The sequence below is a fragment of the Carcharodon carcharias genome, chromosome 3 (genome assembly GCF_017639515.1).
Source record: "Carcharodon carcharias isolate sCarCar2 chromosome 3, sCarCar2.pri, whole genome shotgun sequence".
Lineage (NCBI taxonomy): Eukaryota > Metazoa > Chordata > Chondrichthyes > Lamniformes > Lamnidae > Carcharodon > Carcharodon carcharias.
In genome coordinates this window covers 60034868-60062318 of record NC_054469.1, presented here as the reverse complement: position 1 = coordinate 60062318, position 27451 = coordinate 60034868, and the positions used below count along the sequence as shown (strand labels likewise).

At 43.7% G+C, this 27451-nt stretch overlaps 1 protein-coding gene across 1 annotated transcript in view; it reads right to left on the bottom strand.

Annotated features, from left to right (window-relative positions):
* Positions 1 to 27111, bottom strand: part of LOC121276318 (phosphatidylinositol 5-phosphate 4-kinase type-2 alpha) — a 232929-nt gene extending 205818 nt beyond the window's left edge. The window contains exon 1 of the mRNA XM_041184586.1: positions 26703 to 27111. Within this exon, the coding sequence (XP_041040520.1) occupies positions 26703 to 26834 (132 nt within the window). The 5' untranslated portion in view covers positions 26835 to 27111. The remainder of the gene's footprint in view (positions 1 to 26702) is intronic.
* Positions 27112 to 27451: the final 340 nt, after the last annotated feature.

The following is a 27451-nucleotide window of genomic DNA, read 5'->3' as shown; positions in this document are numbered from 1 at the left end:
CTGGATGCAAGTTCACTATGATCAAGTTTATATATTACCTAACTGCAATCTACATTCTTAAACTATTTCATTCAACTTCAGTCAGTTGTTTCAATCTCTACAACATTTTTGTTCCTCAAACTTCATAAAGAGGGATAGCGAATGTGAAAATTTCCAAACCTCAGTGCTTAGATACATGACCAGTTGCCACATTTACATGTGAAGTTATAAGTTACTCTCCAAGAACAGGTGTAAGGCTGAACAAACTGGAAGATAAAAATGCTAACTGTTACTTCTGAATAACGTAATGATATTTGTATTTGAGCTGATGCATTGAAGTGTAAACAGTAAACATCCTTTTCCCTCCTTTATCCTTGTACTAAGGTGTCCAAGAGGCACAAATAAACAACAGCATTACGTTCAGCTTCCCTCCATGGATCACCATTTTGACGCAGAGGAAAAATTTGTGCGTTCCAAAAATTCCTCGAGCGATGCTGTTGAGAGTTCCTTGTTCCTGGTAGAGCCATTCATGGCAACAAGGTCAGGGGGAGGTGCCAGACAAAGGGCAGTCCAAAATTTCATCAATAACAGAACAGGCAAAGGGAGTTTGCCCGCCTCACTGGCTGTGAAAGCAGAAGATGATTGCAGCGGCAACTGGCCCCAGTCAGGGCGGTTCAACATATTACCAAAATCTGCCCACGTACCCATCAAGATAATGTGGACATTGTTTAATGTGACAACCTTGGGCTCTGTCAAAGTCATGCACAGGCTTTTACCAAGGTCAAATCTAAACTGACCACCACAGACATACATGATCTACAGTTTGCTGATCACTGCAGTGTTTTTGTCCACTCCGCACCAGATTTGCAAGCCACACTCAATCTCTTCAATTCTGCATACAAAAGACTCAGCCTGTCCTTGAATGTTAACAAAACAAAACTCATATCGACCCAGACCTGGTCAGCCAAATATTCCACCTCCCATATATGTTCAAGGAGGCACTCTGGAATATGTTGCGCACTTCCCATGCCTCAGCAGCCACCTCTGTCAAAAGACCATCAGTGATGAAGAGACCAAACATTGGATCAGCTGTATCAGCTCAGCCTTCTTCAAACTATAGCAGCAAGTGTTTGACAACAAAGCCTTCCGCAAGTCAACAAAAGTTTTAGTGTTCAGACTAGTTGTCTTCACCACACTGCAGTAAGACCAGGACTATGGATCAGTAACACATTACAGCACTCAAGAAATTCCATCAGCAATGCCGCCACCGGTCCTCCAGAGGATGCGTCAAACAAAATCTGATGTCCTTCTTGAAGCCAGCTCCATTCAGCATTCAGGCAAAACTCCTGCAAAATCTACTTTGATGGACTGGACAGTGCATCTGGATGGTCAAAAAGCATCTCCCCCACCAGGCTCCGTTTCCTCAACTCTCAAATGGCCAATGTTCCGAGGAGGACAAAGAAAACACTTCAAAGACACTCTGAACCTCTCCTTGAAGCATGGCAGCATTGACATTAATGATCAGAGGAGCTTGCTATCAATCATTCAAAATGTAACAACTTGTCCAGTAAGCTGCATCACGCTTTGAGTCACAGCGTCTTTATGATGAGGCAGAGTGGCTACAGAAGAGAAGGAAAAGAAAGCAAAGCCTGCCTAATCCCACTACATCATGGGAAATCTTGCCCCATGTCCCCAAAGTTCAATGGGCCGAGAATCAGCCTGTTCATTCAGCTGAAGGCCTGTGGCAGAAACTTATAACCCTGAGCAGAGGTTATCCTCGAATCAATGAACAGCAGACAATGATGACATTCAATTTCAAATTGTTTTTTCATAATACACTGAAAGCTTAAATTACCAATTACATTTGTGCAACTTGTGAGGTCAAAACTTAGAATGCGATAGTTTTCCTATACTTTCACATAGCTTTTTTTAAAAAAATTCATTCATGGGATGTGAGCTTCATTGGCTGGGATAGCATTTATTGCCCATCCCTAGTTGCCCTTGAGAAGGCGGTGGTGAGTTGCGTACTTGTACCGCTGCAGTCCATGTGGTGTACATACATCCACAGTGCTGTTAGGAAGGGAGTTCCAGGATTTTCACCCAGTGAGAGTGAAGGAATGGCAATATATTTCCAAGTCAGGATGGTGAGTGACTTGGAGGGGAATTTCCAGGTGGCGTTCCCATCTATCTGCTGTCCTTGTCCTTCTAGATTGTAATGGTCATGAGTTTGGAAGGTGCTGTCCAAGGAGTCTTGGTTAATTCCTGCAGTGCATCTTGTAGATGGTACACACTGCTGCTACTGTGCGTCATGGTGGAAGGAGTGCATGGTTGTGGATGTGGTGCCAATCAAGCAGACTGCTTTGTCTTGGACAATATCAAGCTTCTTGAATGTTGTGGGAGCTGCACTCATCAAAGCAAGTGGGGAGTATTCCATCACACTCCTGACTTGTGCCTTGTAGATGGTGGACAGGCTTTGGGGAGTCAGGAGCTAAATTACTTGTCGCACGATTCCTAACCTCTGATCTGCTCTTGTAGCCATAGTATTTATAATGGCTAGTTCAGTTCAGTTTCTGGTCAATGGTAACCCCAGGATGTTGATAGTGGGGATTCAGTGATGGCTATACCATTGAACGTCAAGGGGTGATGGTTAGATTTTCTCTTGTTGGAGATGGTCATTGCTGGCACTTGTGTGGCACAAATGTTACTTGCCACTTGTCAACCCAAGCCTGGGTACTGTCAAGGTCTTGCTGGATTTGGACATGGACCGCTTCAGTATCTGAGGAGTTGTGAATGGTGCAACCATCAGTGAACATCCCCACTCCTGACCTTACGATGGAAGGAAGGTCATTGATGAAGTAGCTGAAGTTAGCTGGGCCAAGGTCACTACCCTGAGGAACTCCTGCAGTGATGCCCTGGAGCTGAGATGACTGGCCTCCAACAACCACAACCATCTTCCTTTGTGCTAGGTATGACTCCAACCAGTAATTGGCCAACAGCACCTCCTGGATGCCAAGTCTTGAGCTGCTAGATCTGTTTGAGATCTATCCCATTTAGCACAGTGGTAGTGCCACACAACATGATGGAGATTATCCTCAATGTGAAGGCGGGACTTCGTCTCCACAACGACTGTCACTGCTACCGATACTGTCACAGAGAGTTACATTTGCGGCAGGCAGGTTTTGGTGAGGATGAGGTCAAGTATGTTTTTCCCTCTTGTTGGTTCCCTCACCACCTGCCGCAGATCCAGTTTAGCAGCCATGTCCTTTAGGACTCAGCTAGCTCAGTCAGTAGTGATGCTACCAAGCCACACTTGGTGGTGGACATTGAAGTCCTCCATCCAGAGTACATTCTGCACCTTGTCTTACTATTAATTTTACCCATCTTATTCTAACATCCCTAATACCTTGGTCTCCCCTTAGGGTTTATCCTTTTCCTTAGCAATTTTATACCTGGCTGTACTGGTGCTGACTTTTGATCCCTAAGGACTTGCCTTTGAAATCCAGGGCCAACCTGAATGCTTGACCGACGTGGTGCCTCACTTATTGAGTCTAGTACTGACCACTCTTTGATAATGAGAAAGAAAAACCTAGAGTTTGCAATTACTGATTTACCTAACCTGGCTTCAACAAATTCTCCTTGCTGGTCAACATCAGTTAATAGCTATTTTTCCCCTTCTCTTGGGTATTTCATATTTAAAGCTTTCAGCTTTTCTCAGATGCTCCTAGCTTGAGAACATGACGTTATAAAATAATTCCGCATTCTCGATTAGACATCAATCATTTTTAAATTGCACTTACATCTTTATTCAAAAACTTCCATCTTCCACTCCCACACTCCTGATTTCATCATATTAAGCTGTAATAAGTATTTTCTTTAATTTTATATTTTTCCCCTTTCTTCCTCCTACAGCAATTATTTCAATGAAAAGTGCATTTTCTAACTGCACAAAACTAACATGACATTTGTTGAAAAACAACGCTCAGAACCCTATAGCATCACTGAAATAGTAGTTGCGTGTAGAGCATATCATTTGTTTGATGTGTAGGCATGGCTACCATTGAAAGCAAACTTTTTAACTTGCCCTCTTGACAGGCAGATTTAAAGATAAACACTAAATTTTTAATTGTTGAGTTCACTGACATTCAAAGTGGCCATTTAAATAAAAATAAAGGCTGTGCTTATGTACTGCCTTGCACATCCTCAGGACCTCCTGAAGTGTCACAGCCAATGAGTTACTTTTGAAGTCTAGTCACTGTTGTTTTGTAGAGAAACTTGGCAGCAAGTTTGCAAACAGCAAGGTACTATAATGAGATAAATGGCCAGTTAATCAGTTTTGGAATTATTGCTTGGGGAATAAATGTGGGTTCAGGATATTGAGCCTGTTCTTCAAATAGTGCCACGGGACATCTTCCATGTCAAAGACTCAAAATACTGTTACACTTCAATCTGCTTACAGTTACACTTCAATCCGTTTACAATTCCCATCATTGGTGGCCAACTATTACTTAGTTTGAGGGATGAAGTTATTAAGGGTCATGTATGCAGTGCATCAACAGCCTGCAAGCCTCCCATAAAATAAGTATGCTATGAACAGTTAAATAAAATCAAAGTTTGTCAAAGACAAGCTAGCACAATTCTTAGAAACTATGATACAGAATAGTGAAAAATCAAAAACACTACAAACATGATCAGGAACTGGAACAGTTTCTTCCATGTGCAAAGATAATTATCAGGTTGCAATTTACAACGTTTAATTTAATTAATGTAGTTGGCTGAATTGAATAGGGTCACATTTGTGAGTAAATGGTGAAACAAATTTGCCATACTTAGATTGCTAGAGTTTGAGCTTGCTTCGGAAGTTATCAAAGAACACATCTCGTTGACTGTTCTGTATCTCCCAGTTCCGCGCATTAGTGATTTTAATATGCCTAAAAGACATGGTGCCAAAGCTTTTCATCTTGCACTCATCAAGACAAATACAAGAGCGCCAACTTTCAAACAATTTATACTCCAGGAGAAAAATGCCCACCTGAAAAGTGCCCAGTCTACCTCAAATTACCCTTGATTTACCTAGGAACTTGGTTCACCACCACTTCTCAAGGGCAATTAGGGATAGGCAATAAATGCTGGCCTAACCAGCCACTCCCACATTCCGTGAAAAGATAAACAAAAAAGTCCCCATTGGTAACTCCTTGGCCAGAGTCAACTTGCCAACCAATCAGCAGCCTTTCCTCCTGTCGTATGAAGTGTGGTGATCATTTGAAAATTTGGCATTCTTGGGTTTGTCCTGATGAATGCAAGATGAAAAGCTTCAACAGCATGTCTCTCCTTTCAATAAGATTAGGGATTGGTAAAATAAACAAAGTTGAATAAAAATACAAGGGCCTAGATTATAGTTACAATTTGCTGCTGATCAATTAACTGAATCCTGCAAGAAGTGTAATATAAGAATCGCTATCATCAGCCATTCCTTCATACTATTTGGACTACAACATTATTTTCAATAAAGCTTTTAAACATTATGGAGTGTTATTTTAGGAAAACAAAATAAGGCTGGTTCCTAGTAATGATTGCTCCATTTACTGTTGTGTGATTGGCACTCAATAGGAAGTGGTGGTGACTAAGTAATGTTAACTGTAACTAATCCAATCAGTCAAGCTTAAGCAACACAGCTTCAACCCAAACATACCCAGAATAGAAGGCATCATGTGCAATAAAACACTCACTGACTTAGTTCCAATGAGTTTATATTTATCTATAAATACATGTTTCTCTGACATCCTGTGAAATAAAACTCGATGCTATTTTCAGGACAACTACTTTCAACCTAATTAATTACCTTCCATTTCTCTCATTTTCATGAAAAGAAAGAATGTTTACACCATGAAATAAGCAAGGTAGCTTACATTTTGCAAAACACATGCCTAGTTCCAGACAATAGAAAACACGCTTAAAACAATGCAATAACAATACACGGCATGGTATCTGACATGGAATGATAACCAGCTACTAAACACCTTCTGCTGAAAGGTCATCAGCACGTAACATTAACTCTGTTTCTCTTTGTGTCTTGCATCTACCTATGTGGCTGTCAAGAAGATGCTGTCCAAATAAGTGACAGTTGAGAAGTGCCTAGCATCGCTGACCCTTGAACCTGTGACCATTTGACTGAAAGGCAGGTGCACTACCCTGTGCATGTAGGCAGCTTTGATCATTGAACCATTTCATCAAGAACAAAAAAAAAGCTGGAAGAAACCAGGTCAGGCAGTATTTGTGGAGAGAAACACAGTTAAAGCCTCAGGTTGATGACCTTTCAGAAATGAAGATAGATCGAAATATAGAGTTTTTAAGCCAGAAGAAGGGGCAGGAAGAACAAAGGAGAAGGTCTGAGATAGGATGGAGAGCAGAGGAGATTCAATAACAAGAGATTTCATGATGCAACAGGCAAAGAGAGTGGTAATGGATATTGTAAAGAAACAAAATGTCATGTCCAAATGAGGCATGAATTGCTACATAAAAACATTTAATTGCAACATGAAGGGATAAAGAAAGCAACAAGACAAAGATCGACGCAGCGAAACAAAAAGAGTAAAAAATATCACATAGAACAAGATGGAGGCAGAGGTCATGATCAAAAATTGTTGAACTCAATGTTGAGCCCAGAAGGCTGTAGAGTGCTGAGTCAAAAGATAAAGTGCTGTCCTCAAAATTGCGCTGAGCTTCACTAGAATACTGTAGCATGCCATGGACAGAAAGGTCAGCATGAGAGCAAGATGGAGAATTAAATGACAAGCAGCCAGAAGCTCCAGCTCGTGGACTGAAAGGAGGTGCTCCAAAGAGGTCACGCAGTCTACATAGTCTGCTCAGGTCACAGTAACTTCTGATACAGAAGAGTATTCTGAAAACTCTGATTCTGTTTGACCTGCTGCATATTACCAGCATTTTCATTTTTTTATTTCTAATACCAACAACACATATAAAGACACAGAATGTAGCTTTCCATATGATCTGATTACCTTCTAGAAATCAAAATTTTAAAAAAGTGAAATTCTGAAAAGACTGAAATATGTTGGTCCAGACTTAGATCAGAGCAAGATCTGTATACTTATGCAAAAACAGAATTACCTGGAAAAACTCAGCAGGTCTGGCAGCATCGGCGGAGAAGAAAAGAGTTGACGTTTCGAGTCCTCATGACCCTTCGACAGAACTTGAGTTTGAGTCCAAGAAAGAGTTGAAATATAAGCTGGTTTAAGGTGTGTGTATGGGGGGCGGAGAGATAGAGAGAGAGAGAGGTGGGGGTGTGGTTGTAGGGACAAACAAGCAGTGATAGAAGCAGATCATCAAAAGATGTCAACGACAATAGTACAATAGAACACATAGGTGTTAAAGTTAAAGTTGGTGATATTATCTAAACGAATGTGCTAATTAAGAATGGATGGTAGGGCACTCAAACCTTGAGTGCCCTACCATCCATTCTTAATTGGCACATTCGTTTAGATAATATCACCAACTTTAACTTTAACACCTATGTGTTCTATTGTACTATTGTCGTTGACATCTTTTGATGATCTGCTTCTATCACTGCTTGTTTGTCCCTACAACCACACCCCCACCTCTCTCTCTCTCTATCTCTCCGACCCCCACACACACACCTTAAACCAGCTTATATTTCAACTCTTTCTTGGACTCAAACTCAAGTTCTGTCAAAGGGTCATGAGGACTCGAAACGTCAACTCTTTTCTTCTCCGCCGATGCTGCCAGACCTGCTGAGTTTTTCCAGGTAATTCTGTTTTTGTTTTGGATTTCCAGCATCCGCAGTTTTTTTGTTTTTATCTCTGTATACTTATGTCCTGGCTACGCAATGCGGTTAAAGCCTAACAATGCACATTCTACATGCATAATAACTTATAACCGGGACGATTTGGGGATCTGGACATGCAAACACCAGGTTAAGGTTACTCTCAAGACCGACGGTAAGGGAGCCAGCTTCCACCCTCCTTCCAGATTCGCTATCGGGGGAAGCCGTGGCTACCTTGTCTACACTGGGCAACCCAAACTTTGTTGCTCATGCGGCAAGGCTGGTCATGTGGCGGCCAACTGCAGTGCCGTCCTCTGCAAGAACTGCAAACAGGAAGGGCACCAGACAAAAATCTGCAAACAGGCTAAATGCTGAACCTGTGTGGCGAGGCAGGTCACCTCTACAGGACCTGCCCCAAACACTGCCGTACTTATGCATAGGCAGCCAAAGCCAACGAGGGGAAAGCAGAAGAAATGCTTCGTGTCACTCCAACCACCAAGGCACCCAGGGAGAACAATGGGATAAAGGGGGACACAGAAAGAGACAAGGTGGAGGAAAAGAGTGAGGCAACAGAATTGCCTCAATCAACAGCACTGCCCCCTGAACCTCCCACTCCTCAGGAGAGCGAATCAATGGAGGAAGAGGAGGCAGCAGTGGAAAAGCAGCAGGGGGAGTGGCAGACGGTGAAGAGAGCCAAAAGGAAGAAGGGGCTAAGAAAGAACCAAGCCATTTCCCAGACAAGTGGCAAGAGGCGTCTCCCATCCGACATGGATGATAAAGGCAGCAGCTCTTCAGACGAAGAAGTGCCAGGGCGGCACCGACAGGAGAAGCAGCAAAGCTCTAGGGAGTTGGAGGACGAGACACCCGAGCTCCAGAACATTGAAGACCAAATGAGGAGACCAGCGCACCCCAACTTTGCCTACAACCCGAAGAGGCCAGTGCACCACAGCCCCAGGAATCTGGGAGCAGTGAGGCGATCAGCGCACCCCAGCTCCGGGAAGCCGGGAGCAGCAACGCCCCAGAGGGGGAGAGGATTAGAGAAGCTTCTCCAACAAAGGTCATTTCAAACCCTGCTCTCTGCACGGACCCCCAGATGCCACCCGAGCAGAACACTGCCAATGGGGATTTCCTCAGCCCATCCAAAGTGAGGCAATTTGAGCACACTATGGGTACGAAGGAGCAGACTAAAGGTCTGGGACTCTCAGAGACAACAGGATTGGTAAGAGAATTAATGCTTTAAAATGGGTTTAAAGATCATATCCATAAATGTGCGTAGCATTAAATCTACTACGCGAGGTGTTGCGACCTTGGACTACCTTGCCAAGGTCAAAGCTGACCTGTTGTTTCTGCAGGAGTGTGCGATACCGCACCTCAGCTCCTACAGGCAATGGTCACGATGGTGGCCCCACGGGCCATCGATCTGGTTGGGCGGAAACGACTCTCGTTCCTCTGGCCTGGGGATTCTGCTGTGGGGAGGCAACTTCACCGTCTCCGAGGTTAAGGAGATGGTGGGCGGGCGCCTCCTCGTAGCAGACGTAATGTACAAGAACACTCCACTCCGGTTAAGTAACGTGTAAGCCCCGGCACAAGGGCCCGAGCGGCTGGAGGTTTTTCAGCAGCTCCCACTGCTGCTGGCAACCTCCAGGCCGGTCATTCTGGGCAGTGACGTCAACTGCATCATTGATGCGACTAGACGATCCAGCAGGGCCGACAGCAGATTGGACGCTACATCCAGATCCCTGATGGAAACAGTTAAGGATGCCAAGCTGCACAACGTATTCAGCGACCCTGCAGACGGAGCGCAGTGTAGATACACCTGGTCGCAGCCTGACGGGTCCATCCGTTCCAGGATAGAGTTCCTGTTTGTGGCCCGTGCATTTGCAATCAGATCCACCAACGTCAAGCCGATGTTTTTCTCTGACCCCTGCCTCCTACTGGCTGACTGCCACTTAAAGAAGGACCAGAGGGTGGGCAGGGGGGCATGGAAGCTAAACGTGCAACTGCTGACCCCAGAGAACATTGAGGAGCTCAAGAGGGATTACAAAGGTTGGAGAACCGTGAAACCCCTCCTTGAGTCCCTGGCACACTGGTGGGAAGCGATCAAAAGAAACATCAAGAGGTTTTTCATTCTCAAAGGTACCCAGAAAGCTAGAAAGGAACAGAGGGAAACGTCCCAACTCCAGAAAAACATGCAGAATCTGCTCCGGCTACAGTCGATGTGGGTCGATGTCAAGGAGGAACTCCAAGAGGTGAAGAGCCAGCAAGCCTCGCTCTTTGCCTCAGAGGCCTCCAAGATCATCTTCCGTTCCAGGGTCCAATCCGTGGAGCAGGATGAGACGTGCTCACGTTTCTTCTTCCAAAAGGTACACAGAGGGAGCTCTGTGATCAGCTGTCTGAAGGAAGAAAACGGCACAGTAAAGTCATTGCAGTCCGACATTTTGAGGATCAGCAAATCCTTTTATGCCGGATTGTATGACGTGAAGCCCACAGACAGCACGGCCTCCCAGTCCTTCCTGTCCGCTATCACGGAGGTCTTAGACGACTACACGGGAGAGCCTGGACAAACCACTAACTCCTGACGAACTGACTAAGGCCCTTGAGTCCTTTGAGAAGAATAAAACTCCCGGAAGAGACGGCTTGCCTGTGGAGTTGTATTCGGCTCTGATGGACTGGATCGGCCCAGATCTGCTAGAAGTGTACGAGAGTATGCTCCTGGCCGGAAGTATGTCAGAATCCATGAGGAAAGGCATCATCACCCTCATCTACAAGCACAAGTGGGGAAGGGAGGAAGTTAGAAATTGGCGACCCATTTCACTGTTGAATGTGGACTATAAGATTCTGTCCAAGGTCATCACCAATCGGATCAAATCTGCTCTGGAATTGGTGATCCAACCTGACCAGACCTGCACATTGCTGGGCAGGAAGATTTCTGACAGCCTCGCGCTGCTCAGGGATACGATTGCCTATGTACAGGACAGGGGTGTGGATACCTGCCTCATCAGCCAGGATCAGGAGAAGGCCTTTGATAGAATATCACACACCTACATGGTGGATGTGCTCTCCTAAATGGGGTTTGGGGAGGGAACTCGCAATTGGATCCAACTGCTCTACACTAACATCAGTAGTGCAGTCTCAATCAATGGGTGGGAATCAGATAGCTTTCCAATTAAATCTGGAGTCAGGCAGGCCTGTCCTCTCTCGCCTGTCCTCTTCGTGTGTTGCATAGAACCCTTTGCTGAGTCAATCAGGAAGGATCTGGGCATAAGAGGAGTGACAATCCCAGGCAGTGGAGGCACTCAGGTCAAAGCCTCCCTGTACATGGATGATGTCGCCGTCTTCTGCTCGGATCCGCTGTCGGTGCGCAGACTGATCCACATCTGTGACCAGTTCGAACTGGCCTCGGGAGCCAAGGTAAATCGTGGGAAGAGCGAGGCCATGTTCTTCGGGAACTGGGCTGACCGATCCTTTGTCCCCTTCCCCGTCAGGGCTGACGGCCTGAAGGTGCTGGTGACATGGTTCGGGGGGACCAGGGCATGCGTTAGAAACTGGAAGGAGCGAGTGTCTATGGTGAAAAGGACACTGGGCATGTGGGAGCGACGCTCCCTCTCCATTGCGGGTAAGAACCTGGTCATAAGTTGTGAGGCATTCTCGCTGTTGCTGTACGTGGCGCAGGTCTGGTCCATTCCACACTCCTGTGTGGTGGCGATCACCCAAGCCATCTTCCGCTTTATCTGGAGGTCGAAAATGGATCGTGTCTGCAGGGACGCCTCTAGATAAAGGGGGAAAAAATGTGCCCAACATCGCCCTCAAAATGATGGTCAACTTTGTGTGCAGCTGCATCAAGTGGTGCGTAGACCCTCGATACACAAACACCAAGTGTCACTATGTGCTGATGTTCTACCTGTCCCCGGTGTTGCGAAGGATGGGTCTAGCCATGCTGCTGTGGAACGCTCCAAGTAGTTGGACCGTGCCGTACCACCTGTCCCTGGTGGAAAAATTCATGCAGAGAAACACCTTTGATCACAAGTCCATCAGGCAGTGGTCGGCACGTAACATCTTAAAGGCCCTGTGGGGAAAGGAGAGGGTGGATCCGGTGGGATGGTTCCCTGAGCAGACTGTCAAAGTCATTTGGCAGAATGCCTCATCGCCAGAGCTTTCCAACAAGCACCAAGACGTAGCTTGGCTGGTGGTGAGAAAAGCCCTCCCTGTCAGATCCTTCCTACACGCCAGGAGTTTCACCCCCTCTGCACGTTGCCCTCAAGGTGGCTGTGGTGGGGACGAGACCGTTGTTCACCTCCTTGTGGATTGTGCCTTTGCAAAGAAGGTCTGGAGAGAGATGTAGTGGTTTCTGTCGAGGTTCATCCCGAGCAGTTGTGTGACCCAGGACTCTGTGCTCCACGGGCTGTTCCCAGGGACACACACACAGACAAACATCAGCTGCAGCTGGAGGATCATCAACTCGGTGAAAGACACTCTTTGGTCTGCCCAAAACTTGTTGGTCTTCCAGCGCAAAGAGTTGTCCCCAACTGAGTGTTGCAGACTGGCACATTCCAAAGTCCAGGACTACGTGCTGAAGGAAGCTCTAAAGCTTGGGGCAGCTGCTGCAAAGGCGCAATGGGGAAAGGTCGCTGTCTAAGACCTTTCTGCCACAGAGCACTGGGAACTGTGTAGAGCCCCTCGGGATGTACAGCTCAAAATGAATGTCTGCTAATGATTGTAACATTCATTGTTTGTACTGATGCACCTTGTGTTACATGTTGTAAAAGTTGAACCTGATTGTATTTTTGATGATTTTGTATTTTTGGAGAGTTTGAAATGGTTTGAAATGTTGTTGAAGATTTTTTATGAATAAAGTATATTTTTGCAAAAAAAAAACCAAAAGATGACATGGCCATTGATCTGGTCGGGAGGAAACGACTCTCGTTCCTCTGGCCTGGGTATTCTGCTGCTGGGAAGCAACTTCGCCGTCTCCAAGGTTAAGGAGATGGTGGGCGGGCACCTCCCAGTAGCAGACGTAATGTACAAGAATGCTCCACTCCGGTTAATTAAGGTGTACACCCCGGCACCAAAGGCCGAGCGGCTGGCGGTTTTTCAGCAGCTCCCACTGCTGCTGGGGACCTCCAGGCCGGTCATTCTGGGTGGTGACTTCAACTGCATCATTGATGCAGCTGTACGATCTGGCAGGGCTGACAGCACGTTGGACCTGATCCCTGATGGAAACAGTTAAGGATGCCAAGCTGCATGACATCTTCAGCAACCCTGCAGACGGAGCGCAGCGTAGATACACCTGGTCGCAGCCAGACGGGTCCATCCGTTCCAGGATAGACTTATTGTTTGTGTCCCTTGCGTTCACGGTCAGATCTACCAACGTCAAGCCGGTATTCTTCTCTGACCACTGCCTCCTACTGGCTGACTGTCACTTAGAGGAAGACCAGAGGGTGGGCATGGGGGCATGGAAACTAAACATGCAACTGCTGACCCCAGAGAACATTGAGGAGCTCAAAAGAGATTACAAAGGTTGGAGAACCGTGAAACCCCTCCTTGAGTCCCTGGCACACTGGTGGGAAGCGATCAAGGGAAACATCAAGAGGTTTTTCATTCTCAAAGGTACCCAGAAAGCTAGAAAGGAACAGAGGGAAATGTCCCAACTCCAGAAAAACATGCAGAATCTGTTCCGGCTGTAGTCGATGTGGGTTGATGTCAAGGAGGAACTCCAAGAGCTGAAGAGCCAGCAAGCCTCGCTCTTTGTCTCGGAGGCCTCCAAGATCATCTTCTGTTCCAGAGTCCGATCAGTGGAGCAGGACGAGACGTGCTCACATTTCTTCTTCCAAAAGGTACACAGAGAGAGCTCTGTGATCAGCTGCCTGAAGGAAGAAGATGGCTTCTGACATTTTGAGGATCAGCAAATCCTTTTATGCTGGATTGTATGACGTGAAGCCCACAGACAGCACGGCCTCCCAGTCCTTCCTCTCCTCTTTCACGGTGGTCTTAGATGACAGTACACGGGAGATCCTGGACAAACCGCTAACTCCTGACGAACTGACTAAGGCCCTTGAGTCTTTCGAGAAGAGGAAAACTCCCGGAAGCGACAGCTTGCTAGCGGAGTTGTATTCGGCTCTGTGGAACTGGATCGGCCCACACCTGCTAGAAGTGTACGAGAGTATACTCCTGGTCGGCAGCATGTCAGAATCCATGAGGAAAGGCATCATCACCCTCATCTACAAGCACAAGGGGGAAAGGGAGGAAATTAGAAATTGGCGACCCATTTCACTGTTGAATGTGGACTATAAGATTCTGTCCAAGGTCATCGCCAATCGGGTCAAGTCTGCTCTGGAATTGGTGATCCACCCTGACCAGACCTGCACTGTGCCGGGCAGGAAGATTTCTGACAGCCTCGTGCTGCTCAGGGATACGATTGCCTATGTGCAGGACAGGGGTGTGGATACCTGCCTCATCAGCCTGGTTCAGGAGAAGGCCTTTGACAGAATATCGCACACCTACATGGTGGATGCGCTCTCCAAAATGAGGTTTTGGGAGGGAATTCGCAATTAGATCCAACTGCTCTACACTAACATCAGTAGCGCAGTCTCAATCAATGAGTGGGAATCAGATAGCTTTCCTATTAAATCTGGAGTCAGGCAGGCCTGCCCTCTCTCCCCTGTCCTTTTTGTGTGTTGCGTAGAACCCTTTGCTGTGTCCATCAGGAAGGATCTGGGCATAAGAGTGATGATCCCAGGCAGTGGAGGCACTCAGGTCAAAGCCTCCCTGTACATGGATGACGTCGCCGTCTTTTGCTCAGGATCCGCTGTCGGTGCGCAGACAGGTCCACATCTTCGAGCAGTTTGAACTGGCCTCGGGAGCAAAAGAAAATCCTGGGAAGAGCGGGGCCATGTTCTTTGGGAACTGGGCTGACCGATCCTTTGTCCCCTTCACCATCAGGGCTGACGGCCTGAGGGTGCTGGGGCTATAGTTCGGAGGGACCAGTGCACGTGTTAGAAACAGGAAAGAGCGAGTGTCTATGGTGAAAAGGACACTGGGCATGTGGGAGCGATGCTCCCTCTCCATTGCGGGTAAGAACCTGGTCATCAGATGTGAGGTACTCTTGCTGTTGCTGTACTCCTGCGCGGTGGCGAACATCCAAGCCATCTTTCGCTTTATCTGGAGGTCGAAAATGGATCGTGTCCGCAGGGACGCGATGTACAAGCCTCTAGATAAAGGGGGAAAAAACGTGCCCAACATCGCCCTCATACTGATGGTCACCTTTGTGTGCAGCTGCATCAAGCTGTGCGCAGACCCTCGGTATGCAAACACCAAGTGTCACTACATGCTAAGGTTCTACCTGTCCCCGGTGTGCGAAGGATGGGTCTGGCCATGCTGCCGCGGAACGCTCCAAGTAGTTGGACCGTGCTGTACCACCTGTCCCTCGTGGAAAAATTTATGCAGAGAAACACCTTTAACCACAAGTCAATCAGGCAGTGGTCGGCACGTAATGTCTTAGAGGCCCTGCAGGGAAAGGAGAGGTGGATCCGGTGGGATGGTTTCCCGAGCAGACTGTCAAAGTCATTTGCAGAATGCCTCAGCACCAAAACTTTCCAACAAGCACCAAGATGTAGCTTGGCTGGTGGTGAGAAAGGCCCCCCCGTCAGATCCTTCCTACACGCCAGGAGTCTCACCCCCTCTGCACATTGCCCTCAAGGTGGCTGTGGTGGGGACGAGATCGTTGTTCACCTCCTTGTGGATTGTGCCTTTGCAAAGAAGGTCTGGAGAGAGATGCAGTGATTTCTGTCGAGGTTCATCCCAAGCAGTTCTGTGACACAGGACTCTGTGCTCTATGGGCTGTTCCCAGGGACACACACCAAGACAAACATCAACTGCAGCTGGAGGATCATCAACTTGGTGAAAGACGCTCTTTGGTCTGCCCGAAACTTGTTGGTCTTCCAGCGCAAAGAGTTGTCCCCAACTGAGCGTTGCAGACTGGCACATTCCAAAGTCCAGGACTATGTGCTGAGGCAAGCTGTAAAGCTTGGGGCAGCCCCCGCAAAGGTGCAATGGGGAAAGGTCGCTGCCTAAGACCTTTCTGCCACAGAGCACCTAGGGGCTGGGAACTGTTGAGTGCCCCTTGGGCTGTACAACTCAAAATGAATGTATGCAGTGAATACTAAGTGTGTTGTAAATGTACTGAAGCACCTCAGAGTGCAACATGATGTATGTTGATAACTCCAATACCTTTTTCTGATTTGCATTGACCAGATTGAAATGATTGTAATATTCATTGATTGTATTGATGCACCTTGTGATACATGTTGTAAAAGTTGAATCTGATTGTACTTATGTAATGGTGATTTTGAAATGATTCGGAATGTTCTTCCAGATATTTTATGAATAAAGTATATTTTTAAAAAAAAACAAAAAATGACATTGCATCAATATGTAATCTTTTCAGCCTCAATAGTTCAAGAGACAAAATGCAGCTCAATCCAGAGCAAAGACACTAGTGAAGACAGAATACTGAAAATGCCACATTCTGGAGCTAAATATAGTGCATATTTCCTGCCAAAACTGCCATACTCTAGTTGTCTGCCAACTTTACTGGTTCAATACTTCCACACAGTCCCATCTATTTTGCATTTAAAAACAGAAAAAAAATTTGAGAACACAGGTTGACAATGTCAGATGACAAAGTACCTGAGAAATAACAGGAAATCTAGTTTAGTTGCATAGGATATATTAAGTGTTATCTTGAAATTACTCTTCAAAAATAAAAACAATTGTGGATTTTAAAGTGAATTATATTGACATTGGAAATGGACATTTCCATTTCAGGCACTCAGGATGTTACAGCACAAGCTTTCCCTACTCTGACTGATCAGCTTGCCCCAGACCTTGCCTCAGATGATTGCTCCTCATTATACCAGTGACATTTTTCTATTTTTGACACCAGCCATCCTGTGGTCTCTCTAAATGTGACTGCCAATTTTGTTCCAATATAACTGTGGCTTTATGCTACAACACTTGTCCACAGGAATTCAAGCGAGAGGACTCATACTCAAGCCACATGGAACTCTTATAGCTAGCCGACAAAAGAGGCTTTAAATTCCAGGAGTTAGGATTGGCTCTGAACCCAGAGGTTAAAAGGCCAGTCTCTAAGCTACTGCATGACAGAGCCTCCCCTCCTTCCTCTGATCCACAGTTTTATTTCATTTTTTTAAGAATAACTTCCCCAACTGCTCAGTGAGTTAATTGAATGACTAGCTGAGCCATACAGGCCAGAAAGTCCACAATTTGATGAGTTAACTGGTTTCATTTTTGCAGTAGCATGAGTAGCAATTAAGTTTAACAACACTGGGCTGTGGATAGGGAGGGAAGGGATGTGGAAATCAGTTAGGATTCCTTCTCTCGATACCAATAATTACTGTTCAAAATGAGAATGGGATGTTGGGTAAAGATAGGATTGGGCTTGTCAATGATGCTGCAATAGGTTGCCCATTCACGGTCTGTCAAGGGTCACATGAATAGCAGCTACTTGGGTAAGGTGTCTCACATTAAGGAGTCAACACCTTCAGGACTGGAAAGCAAGGAGATAAAAATTAGTAAGGAAATAAGGACCCAAATGTGCACATCAAAAGTCATAGTTTTTTCATCTCTTTTCACAATTTATAATCAGAATTCTCAAGTGCTTTTCACTATCTCGTACAACCACTTACAAATTAATAATTATTTTCATTTGTGTAACATTGGTACTATGCTTATATGCAGAAGTGAGGGGCAGAAAAAAATGTATTTATATGTTTCACTCCATTTTAAGCCACCATGCTAGCTTAGTCATGGAAATAAATTTGATATTCAAATCTACTCTATTTACTATTACTAAATAGTTTGTATTCCAGTAACGTACTTTTTTTACACCCACCTCTGCCCATAGACCTTACCTCAGCTCCCAAATCCTCAATATTTCATTGTCACTACACAACAGCAAGAAAGCCACTTTGGGAATATACATCTCAAAGAACAGACAGTTGCCAGTGAGATTAAGACAGTAATCGGAGTTCTGCTGACATTCATAAAACATTCAAGCTCTTTCCCTTGTAGTTCGGTTTATTAGAAAAACTCAACTGGCTTAATGTCTTGTAACTCATTGACAGACCCTTATTAGCCTCGACACACAATGATTGGAAGAAATAGCAATGGAAATATTTCTAACATCATGATACCAGAAAGAAAGTGACATGACAAACTAACTTTCTTAGATTTGCTCATGTGCATTGAGTTCTCTCATTATCTTTGCAAGAGAGTTTAAAAAAAAGTTATAGCACATAATTCATTTAAAAAACCTCTGCAAACATGCTTTGTGCCAGGCGAATGGGAAGGAAATTCACTGGTGATTCACCAGTGAACTTAAAGCTCAGGCCAACATTAGCTGAGTGAGCCCTGGTCAATTATAATATCCTCACCACCAGTCCATCAGAGACTGGACAAACTTGCTACAAAGTTGGGATTCAATCTGTAACCTTCCTGGTCTGGATAGCTTACAAACATACCAGGCCATTTACATATGGAGTCGCTCAGGGAGATCTGGAATATCTGACATTTGCACAGTAAACTAACAATTGTTCTGCAATAAAGCTGGAATAGAAGATTCCAGTCATAAGGATCACTTTCTGGGCATAATTAGTTCTAACACAATAAGGAGGCACTGAAACAAAAGTACAATTTGACTTCCTATAACTTCTGCAATTTGCTAGGCAATATCCAGGAACCATAACCTTTCAAACTGGCCTAATAGCCTGGACACCACTGCCAGATAACTTAAAACTATTAAAGCAACTATCACAGACTACAGAATACAATTTGATTTCATGAGCATCAATGATGGCAAGCACCAGGAACATAAAAACAAAAATATAAGCAGGAGTGATCACAGGAGTACAAAAATATAAGCAGGAGTGAGCCTGCTCCACCATTCAATAAGATCAAAATGATGTTAGCTAAACCTCTACATCAAATCCACCTTTCCACCCTATTCCCATGTCCCTTGATTCCCTTAGTGCCCAAGAATGGATTGATCTCAACCACAGAGCACCCACAACCATCTTCAGCTGCTTCATCAATGACCCTCCTTCCATCATAAGGTCAGAATTGAGGATGTTCACTGATGATTGCACAATGTTCAGCAACATTTGCGACTGCTCAAATACTGAAGCAGTCCATGCCCAAAAAATGCAGCAAGTCCTGAACAATATTCAGGCTTGGGCTGACAAGTGGCAAGTAACATTTGTGCCACCTAAGTGCCAGACAATGATCATCTCCAACAAGAGAAAATCTCACCACCACTCCTTGACATTCAATGGCATTACCATCACTGAATCCCCAACTATCAACATCCTGGGGATTACCATTGACCAGGAACTGAACTGAACCAGCCACACAAATACTGTGACCATAACAGCAGGTCAGAGGCTAGGAATTGTGCGATGAGTAACTCACCTCCTGATTCCCCAAAGCCTGTCCACCATCTACAAGGCACGTCAGGAGTGTGATGGAATACTCTCCACTTGCCTGGATGAATGCAGCTCCAACAACACTCAAGAAGCTTGACACCATTGAGGACAAAGAAGCCCGCTTGATTGGCACCCCATCTACAAACATTCACTCCCTCCACCACCGATGCACAGTGGCAGTGTGTACCATCTACAAGATGCACTGTAGGAACTTACCAACACTCTTTAGACAGCACCTTCCAAATTCATGATGGCTGCCACCTAGAAGGACAAGGGCAGCAAATGCATGGAACACCGCCATCTACAAGTTCCCCTCCAAGCCACACACCATCCTGACTTGGAAATATATCGCTGTTCCTTCATTGTCACTGGGTCAAAATCCTGCAACTTCCTCCCTAACAGCACTGTGGGTGTACCGACACCACATGTACTGCAGTAGTTCAACAAGGCCGCTCACCACCACCTTCTCAAGGGCAATTAAGGATGGGCAATAAATGCTGGCCAAGCCAGCGACACCCACATCCTATGAGTAAATCAAAAAAAATTGCACAAATTTACACAAGCACAATGTCATTTACAGGCAAGAGGTTATATTCACTTTTTAGTTCTGAAGTTCCATCTCCCCAAACCTAGTATCACAACAGTAATAGACTTGAAAATCTTGGTACCTCAGTGGGATTTTGCTGGTTACTGCAAAACAAACCGCACAATCACCTCATTAAATGAATCAAAATATAAAACATATTTTGTTTTCACATCAGAAATGGAATTCTTTGAGAGATTTTTGTAATTAGTGGACAACAAATAGGGCCCTAACAGTGCATCTACCACAGCCATTTGGCAAGCACCCAAAGTGCATTTTTAATGGATTGCTTCCCTTGAGAATATCACAGTACTAATTAAAACAGCAGCTGGATAATATTTCTCCTCACCACCTACTTCATCCCCCACCTGTGCACAACTCAGGAGGTAATACGTGATTGCCCAATCTCAAAACAAAGTGTTTAGTAAATAATTTGCTGTACTATAGTATAGTTTTAAATTTTGTCTACCTTAAAACCAATAAAGATTTTGTGGTGTTATATTGAACATTAATGGCAAAAGTGAAAGATTGCTTGACTAGCTTTCTGTTGGGATGCTACACCTCCAGATGGCCCCTTTTTATTATGAATTACTGTCTTGTCTTTGGAAGTGTTTTTTATGTATAATAGTGAAAGTTGCCATAGTCCCAGAGGGCCATAGACTGTTCTCTCATTAAAGGATGACTGGTGGTGAGTTTAACCTGAGGGTCATCGCGAGGAGCAAGGTTGAGGGATGACCTCAGCTGGTACAGGAATTGAACCCATGCTGTTGGCATCACTCTGCATCACAAACCAACCATCCAGCCAACTGAACTAGTCGACCTCCTACTTTGTTGCTAGACATTATTTTAGATTTAAAGAAGGCAGCTAACTAAATGCATCTCACCTTTTTACTCACATCACATGGTACTGTCCCACTGTGAGTATTTACCTCATAATAGCTGCAGGAGAGAAAACCCAAACAGCAAAACATGGTAAACAAATGGCAAAATGCTGCAGATGCTGCAAGTCTGAAAAGAACAGAAAAGGCTCGAACTATCACACAGATCCGGCAACACCCATGGAGAAACAGAAGTCAGTTTCCGTCAATTTTAAGACCTTTTCTCCGAGCTGAAGAGTCTGGACCTGACCACTGACAGACTTGACTTCTGAGTCTCCATTGATTCTGCTTGTCTTGCTGAATGTTTTCCAGCTTTTCCTGATTTCAGCAGAACATTGACTGAACCTACAAATACATGCAACAGAATGTAATATAGTTTGTGTAGATAAACAACTCTTATTTGGAACCATGTTTAATGGCTGCAACATAATCTGGAATCAGATCGTTTTATAAATCACTTTAAGCTTTCTTTGCATGATTATACACTTCAAACCAGCTATTATCCTATTTACAATATAGTGAATAGATTGCCAAAACGGATTTGGTTATATAAAAAGAGGCAATAAATGTCTTGGATCTTAAAATATTTTCAGTTCCACTGAAAACAATTTTTGAAAATGAGTGTTTCATGAAGGAGTATTATAGGAAACTTTTCATTCAGGTTCTTTTCTCAAAAAATGTTGTACTTGATTATTTATAAATGCTTCTAAGTATCCAGGATAAAGTTTCCATTTTGGGTACAATCAGGAAACTGCACCCAAAATGGGTTTAAAATTGCGCTGGTTAGGTTACAATTCAATATTTTGCTAAAATTGATTTACATCAGCACAGATGTAAAATCTGCAAGACCCAGCGCAATCAGGCAGCATAATAGATTGTAATAAGCATTTGAGGAATTTAAGAGTGATAATTGGTGCAGTTTTAATACAGTTGAAAATAAATTTATCAAAAATATGCATCAGTCCTCAGGTAACCCAATTTTAAATCACTGAAAATTATTTTTCAAAACTATATTGAACCATTTGGTAGTTTTATTGGTGTACACATGCCAGTTTCTTGGCAAATTAAATATTATTCATATGAAAAACTTATAAAATGTGTCTTCTAGTGCCAGCACATCCAAGAAAATGAGTGCAATTTGAAGTGCCTTCCTGAACCAGTGCCATTGGCAAAATCTCAATTTCAACCTGGGTACAGGTTCTGTTTTGTGGCCAGGGCCTGATCCGGATGAATTAAATCTTTAAATCAGTGCAAAAGATCACATAACTCACTGTTAATTAAAGAATCCCATGTTTCACACGGGTTCCGCAAATTCAGCCCAATTCCACTGATATTTCAAGCCTAATTATTAACCCCCTCTCCCCACTGTTTAAAGCCTCATGATCATGTGAAGCAACTCTGAAGATTTTTTTTGAAGATATTGGAAAGGATTCAGTGCATTCCCACAGCTTCAGATAAGGTATATAAACTGCATAAGTTTCCATTTCCATTTAAAATATACCATGATGCCTTGCAAAACTCCACGCGATATTTCAGTCTGAAAAAAGTGTGCTATAGCAGTTTACCTTCCTTTCAGAAACCAATTTGCTGCAAATTAGTGATTAAAGCTAAAGGTCAAAAAATTATGTACTTTTCAACGATTAAAAAATCAATAATTGATGTATTAAGCCACATGAAACTAGTACGATGCTGTATAACTTCACAGCTATATTGTTAATGTCCCTAAAACGATGATTTGGGTATGGAAGAGGAAGAAACATTTATACAAGTGGGCTGCAGCATATGGTATTATGCTGACCAATATTAAGAAGTCTCATGTGTTGTATACTATAGGTGATGTGCAAGTTGTATTAAGTGTATAACCTGAATGTGAAAGGAAACACTTTAAGTACCACATAACACTAAATTAATAATGAGAACCATATTTAAGAAGTAATTTTAAGTTATGGCTAGCTGATCTTCCACGGATTTACTTAGACTACATTTGAAAATGTGTTTCCCTCTTCCTGAAACTGACTCTTTCTCCCACCAGGTATTTCTGTCTTTACCCTCACCTCTCACTTCCTTTCACTCTCTTTCTGTCTCTCACAAGCTATCAAATCTCCACATCTTATTCATATCTCCCCATTTGTCTGTCTGACTCTCTGGTCCTGATATTTACCAGGGTGCGGGAGGGAGCAGGGGAGGATGAGGAAATTTAGAACTAATCCAGGTTTTCCTCTAATCCATCTGAATTTAACAGCAGGATTTGATAAACATTTTTGGAATCCATTTTCCATTTGCTACCACCCAGCTTGAAGAGTAAAGCACTTTAGGATGTTCTGAGGTTGTGAAATGTAAGTCTTTCTTATGAGCTGCAAAAACTGCACATTTTCCTCCTGAAGCCATGCATTAATTCCTGGTCAAAAGCAAGGCAAGGTAGTCAATTCCCAAACCTCTGCCAATGCTGCTCTATGACTAAATAACACAAGAGTGACCTAGACCAAATCATGTATTAGCACCTTATATGCATGAGATTCTTATAACCACTACATTTTAGTTTTTACTATATATATTTTTATTCGTTCATGGGACGTGGGCACCACCCCCTGGGCCAGTATTCATTGCACATCCCTAACTGCCCTTGTTCAGAGGGCATTTAAGAGTCAACCACATTGCTGTGGGTCTGGAGTCCAATGTAGGCCAGACCAGGTAAGGACAGCAGATTTCCTTCCCTAATGGATATTTTAGATACTTGTGCAAAATGACAAGCAGCAATTTAAAAATCAAAACAAGCATCGATGACTGTCAACTGATCTAACGTGCAACTGTAACAGATGATTTGTTTACCATTTAAGTACGACAGTTTCATGCATGACAATGTATATAGGTAATCTCATCAATTCTGCATTCTTACATATGATGTATATCATTTATGGTTTAAGCATGTCACAAAATCAAAAACAATTTTCAATGAATTTCCAGTGTCAGAATTAGGATTTCTCACTGTTCTGCAAATAAGTGAAACAGGTGAAGGCTGAACATTAATCTGTTTTAAAATACCTGAAGGGGCCAGAAATAGTTAGGAACACAGCAACAATTGTATACAATTCTGCAATATGACACCTTTTAGCAAACTTATTTTTGAAACATTGTGACACAGATATAAATAGTATCAAAAAAGTTGTCACCATAGTTCCAATGCACTGCTTACAAGCACCACAAATACATAGAAATCTCAGCACTGTAAAAGATCATTTGACCCACTGTGCCAGCTACACAACAAAAGCATTCTACTCCAATTCCGTTCCCCTGCACCTCTTTTTCAACATCATGAAGAAGAAAATGAACATTGGTTTTCCAACCCCATAAATTTGTTTTGGAGAATAACCCGAATTGAAAGGTTCTATGCTACTTCTAATTCTCTACTGAATCAGAAAGTGTTTATATTCAACTTCTGACATTTATGAGCATATATAAAATTAAAAGTAATTAATCAATAACACAATTCTGCTGTTGAGATGATATTCACACAGCACCTTGCTGTCTCTCCTGCAGTTCAGGAAACCACTGGGAAGCAGTGAGTTGCAGTGCCTTCATTCAGTAAGTGATATCCGTGAGCAATAAAACACCATAACCTTCTGAACCACAAAGCAGAGACTATAGGAGTATGGAAATCTAGTCAAAAGAGTTTCCCCAAGTTATTTTAGCATGGCATGCCAAGAATACCAGGCAATTTTAGAACACCTGTTGCTGCAAGAGTTCCCATTATTTTCAATGACATTTGCTTTTTACGCATATTCTCTGCCTTTTTTGTTTACAAAAATAAACAAAGTCACACTCCTGCAACTGCCAAACTTTATGTCACTAGCCTCCTCCAATATTGTGCATATTCTTTTCATAAGGATTGATGCAGAATGAGCCACAGTTCATTTCTAACAGAAGTGTAACTATAAAGAAACTTATATTGCAAAATTAACCCGTGTTTCACTGAAAATCCTGAGAACTACTGCATGATTAAATATTCTGAAAACCATTTAAATGAAAGTATTGTAGAAAATACTCCAATTTATCACAAAATGTTTGGGATGCAGTCCTCCCAAGAAAGAGCATACAAAAGATGGGCAGGCTGAAAATCTTCCTTCTCAGCTCTGGCATTCAGCCACTGCCTATCCCCCACCCCCAACAAAAGGAAGGTTACACAGTTGCACAGGTAGTGTCAATGCCACTTGACGGTGCTAGGGTGATGCATGAAAGCATAACAATTCCCTTCCTTAACTGCTATATTTAATTTCATAGTTGAGATGGAGAATTGTCAATACATAATGTGGAAGAGGGGAGAAAAGGGAAGGGATGACAGCCCCCATAATAGGAGAATTACAGCCGAATAGCCATGGTGTACTAAAACATATTGTAGAACCCTAGAATTAATGTTGTTGTACCTAGTAAAACCATCACATTTCTCTGTAGTAAAACTCACCAGGGTTCAAACTGCAAAATCAAACCGGCTTGACAGTTTAACTTTGTAAAAACCAATAGCAACTGAGCATCATCAATAGGGGGTTAATGTCAGGCCACACCCTTCCCCACCCCTACAGTCAAGCAGTGGTGAGAACAAATCAGTGAGATGGTGCAACAGGGTGCAGATGTCCATCCAGGGCCTCACAGCCAGGGCAAATCTCAGTAACTGTTTCAGGCTCCGAAGCTATAGTCAGTTCACTCTATTAATAGTACTCCTAATTCTTTGAAAATGCTAGAGTTGGTTTATTATAAGCCATTTAAGATGTATTTTATGCTCTTAACTGCCTAAGAGTTGGGACAAACAACTAACATTCAAATCTTTTTAATGCTTAGTGAAGAGAAACTGAAGAAAACTGGGTGAATCCTTCAAATGGAGAAAACTCTTTTCATCTTTTGAGTGACTTGACTGAGATGAGAAATTGGTTATGTTGATGCACACATGCTAAGATTATGGTATGATATGTTGACATACCAAGTCCAGCCTACTACGGACTGACAAACTTTCAATGTTTTGGCCAGGCATCGATCAGAACTGAAGACTTGGTGTTCCGCAACATCCTGCTTTGAAAATAAGTGACGAGTTGCACGTTCTACAAGTTCTAATGGCAGGATTTTATAGATCAATGAAATAGTCTCTCACCTTGACCCTCCACAACATAAAATGCTGACATGCAAAATTGGAGGTCAGGATGCGATAATGAGCCATGACAACGATCCGACAGGCGAAAGGCATAGCAGTGGCCGCATTTGCTCAGATGGTCATTCTCAGATTTTAAAAAAATGAATGGCCATATATTTTTAGGGCTGCCATGAGTTGGCTGATCCAAGCAAACAAGAATCAATGAAGCTGTCATTTCTCAAGCTGCTGCAAATTTTTTAAAACCCGCAGTTCTCGGCTCCGCCCCCTTCGCACTGGGCTTTCCTTTTAGGAATCGAATTGAGCTCGAGATCCAGGTGCCAATTGGCCAACAGAGTTGTCGGTCACAATTACATCACAACCCGACACCAAGTTGACACTGAGGGGTTTCCAGGCCGTCGCCTTTGGTCTTAAAAAACCGCTAGGGAGTCACATGAAGAGGGTGCAGGCCCTCGGCCAAATACCTCAGCTCACTCATCAAAGACGCATAATATGAAACAGCTAAGTAAATGCTGTTTTTACTTTTCAAATGAAACATTTGTGAAAAGGGACTGTCATTTCACAGAATCGCCTAAAGCGGAATGGTGCAAGAGAATTGATATTTATCTTGAGGTCTCACACCTACCGCTGTAATGCTGCTCATCATGCACAGCCTACGATTTGGAGAGCTTTAAAAATCTTTGTCACTTAGCTTTGGTGCATCACACGAAGTAAAATCTAGACGCAGAAACATAGCAACCTGTCCGAAGAAAATCCAGCTGATGTGATTTCCTGCAGAAGTTCTCTGCAGCAGTTAACGCGTTTTATGACGTTTTAAAAACAGACTTACCGAGTGATTGACTCCCCACATAAGGACGCTGAGCAATGGGTCACTAGCTCGGAACAGCTTTACTTTCTGAGCCACAAAATGTTTCTTCTTGGTTTTCGTTTTGCTGGCGAATGTTGTACTGTTCGCTGCCATCTTTCTCCCTGTCTCGCGTTTTCCTTTTACTTCAATTCACTGCGTTTTAATCACCAAATTATTTTTCCCTCGCAATTTTTGAAATGGAAATATTTATAATAAAAATTTATTCCGTCTTCTTCCTCCCGTCATTGAAAACAAGAAGTTAAAACGGTTATGATCAGGATTTGTTTTGGGGTTGGTGGTGGTAGTAGTAGCAGCAGACTGGTTACTATATATTCTCCAATGCTCTGCCGCTTCCGGACCTTGATGAGTGTGTATGCGATCTTTAAGGAGGCGAGGCTCAAGCTACAATCCGCACACACGCATTGCACACTGCAACGCAGCCTGGGGACCAGGCGGGGAAACAATAGCGTGTGATTGACAGCGCCAGGAACCAAAGGCAATGGGACTCCCACTTCGCAACGTCCTAAACAGGGCGGTGCCTGAAGACACGCGACCAATAACAAGGTTGCACGAGACGATTGGATCCCGCGTGCATCTAAGAGAATAAAAGCCATCAAGTTGGGTTGTGGTGTGAGTGGGCGTAATGTGGTATTTTAGAAACATTTGAAAAATGTCTGAAACTTTGTACCTTTCTGTTATTCGCATCAAGTAATTAGGTAGTCGAGAAGCGC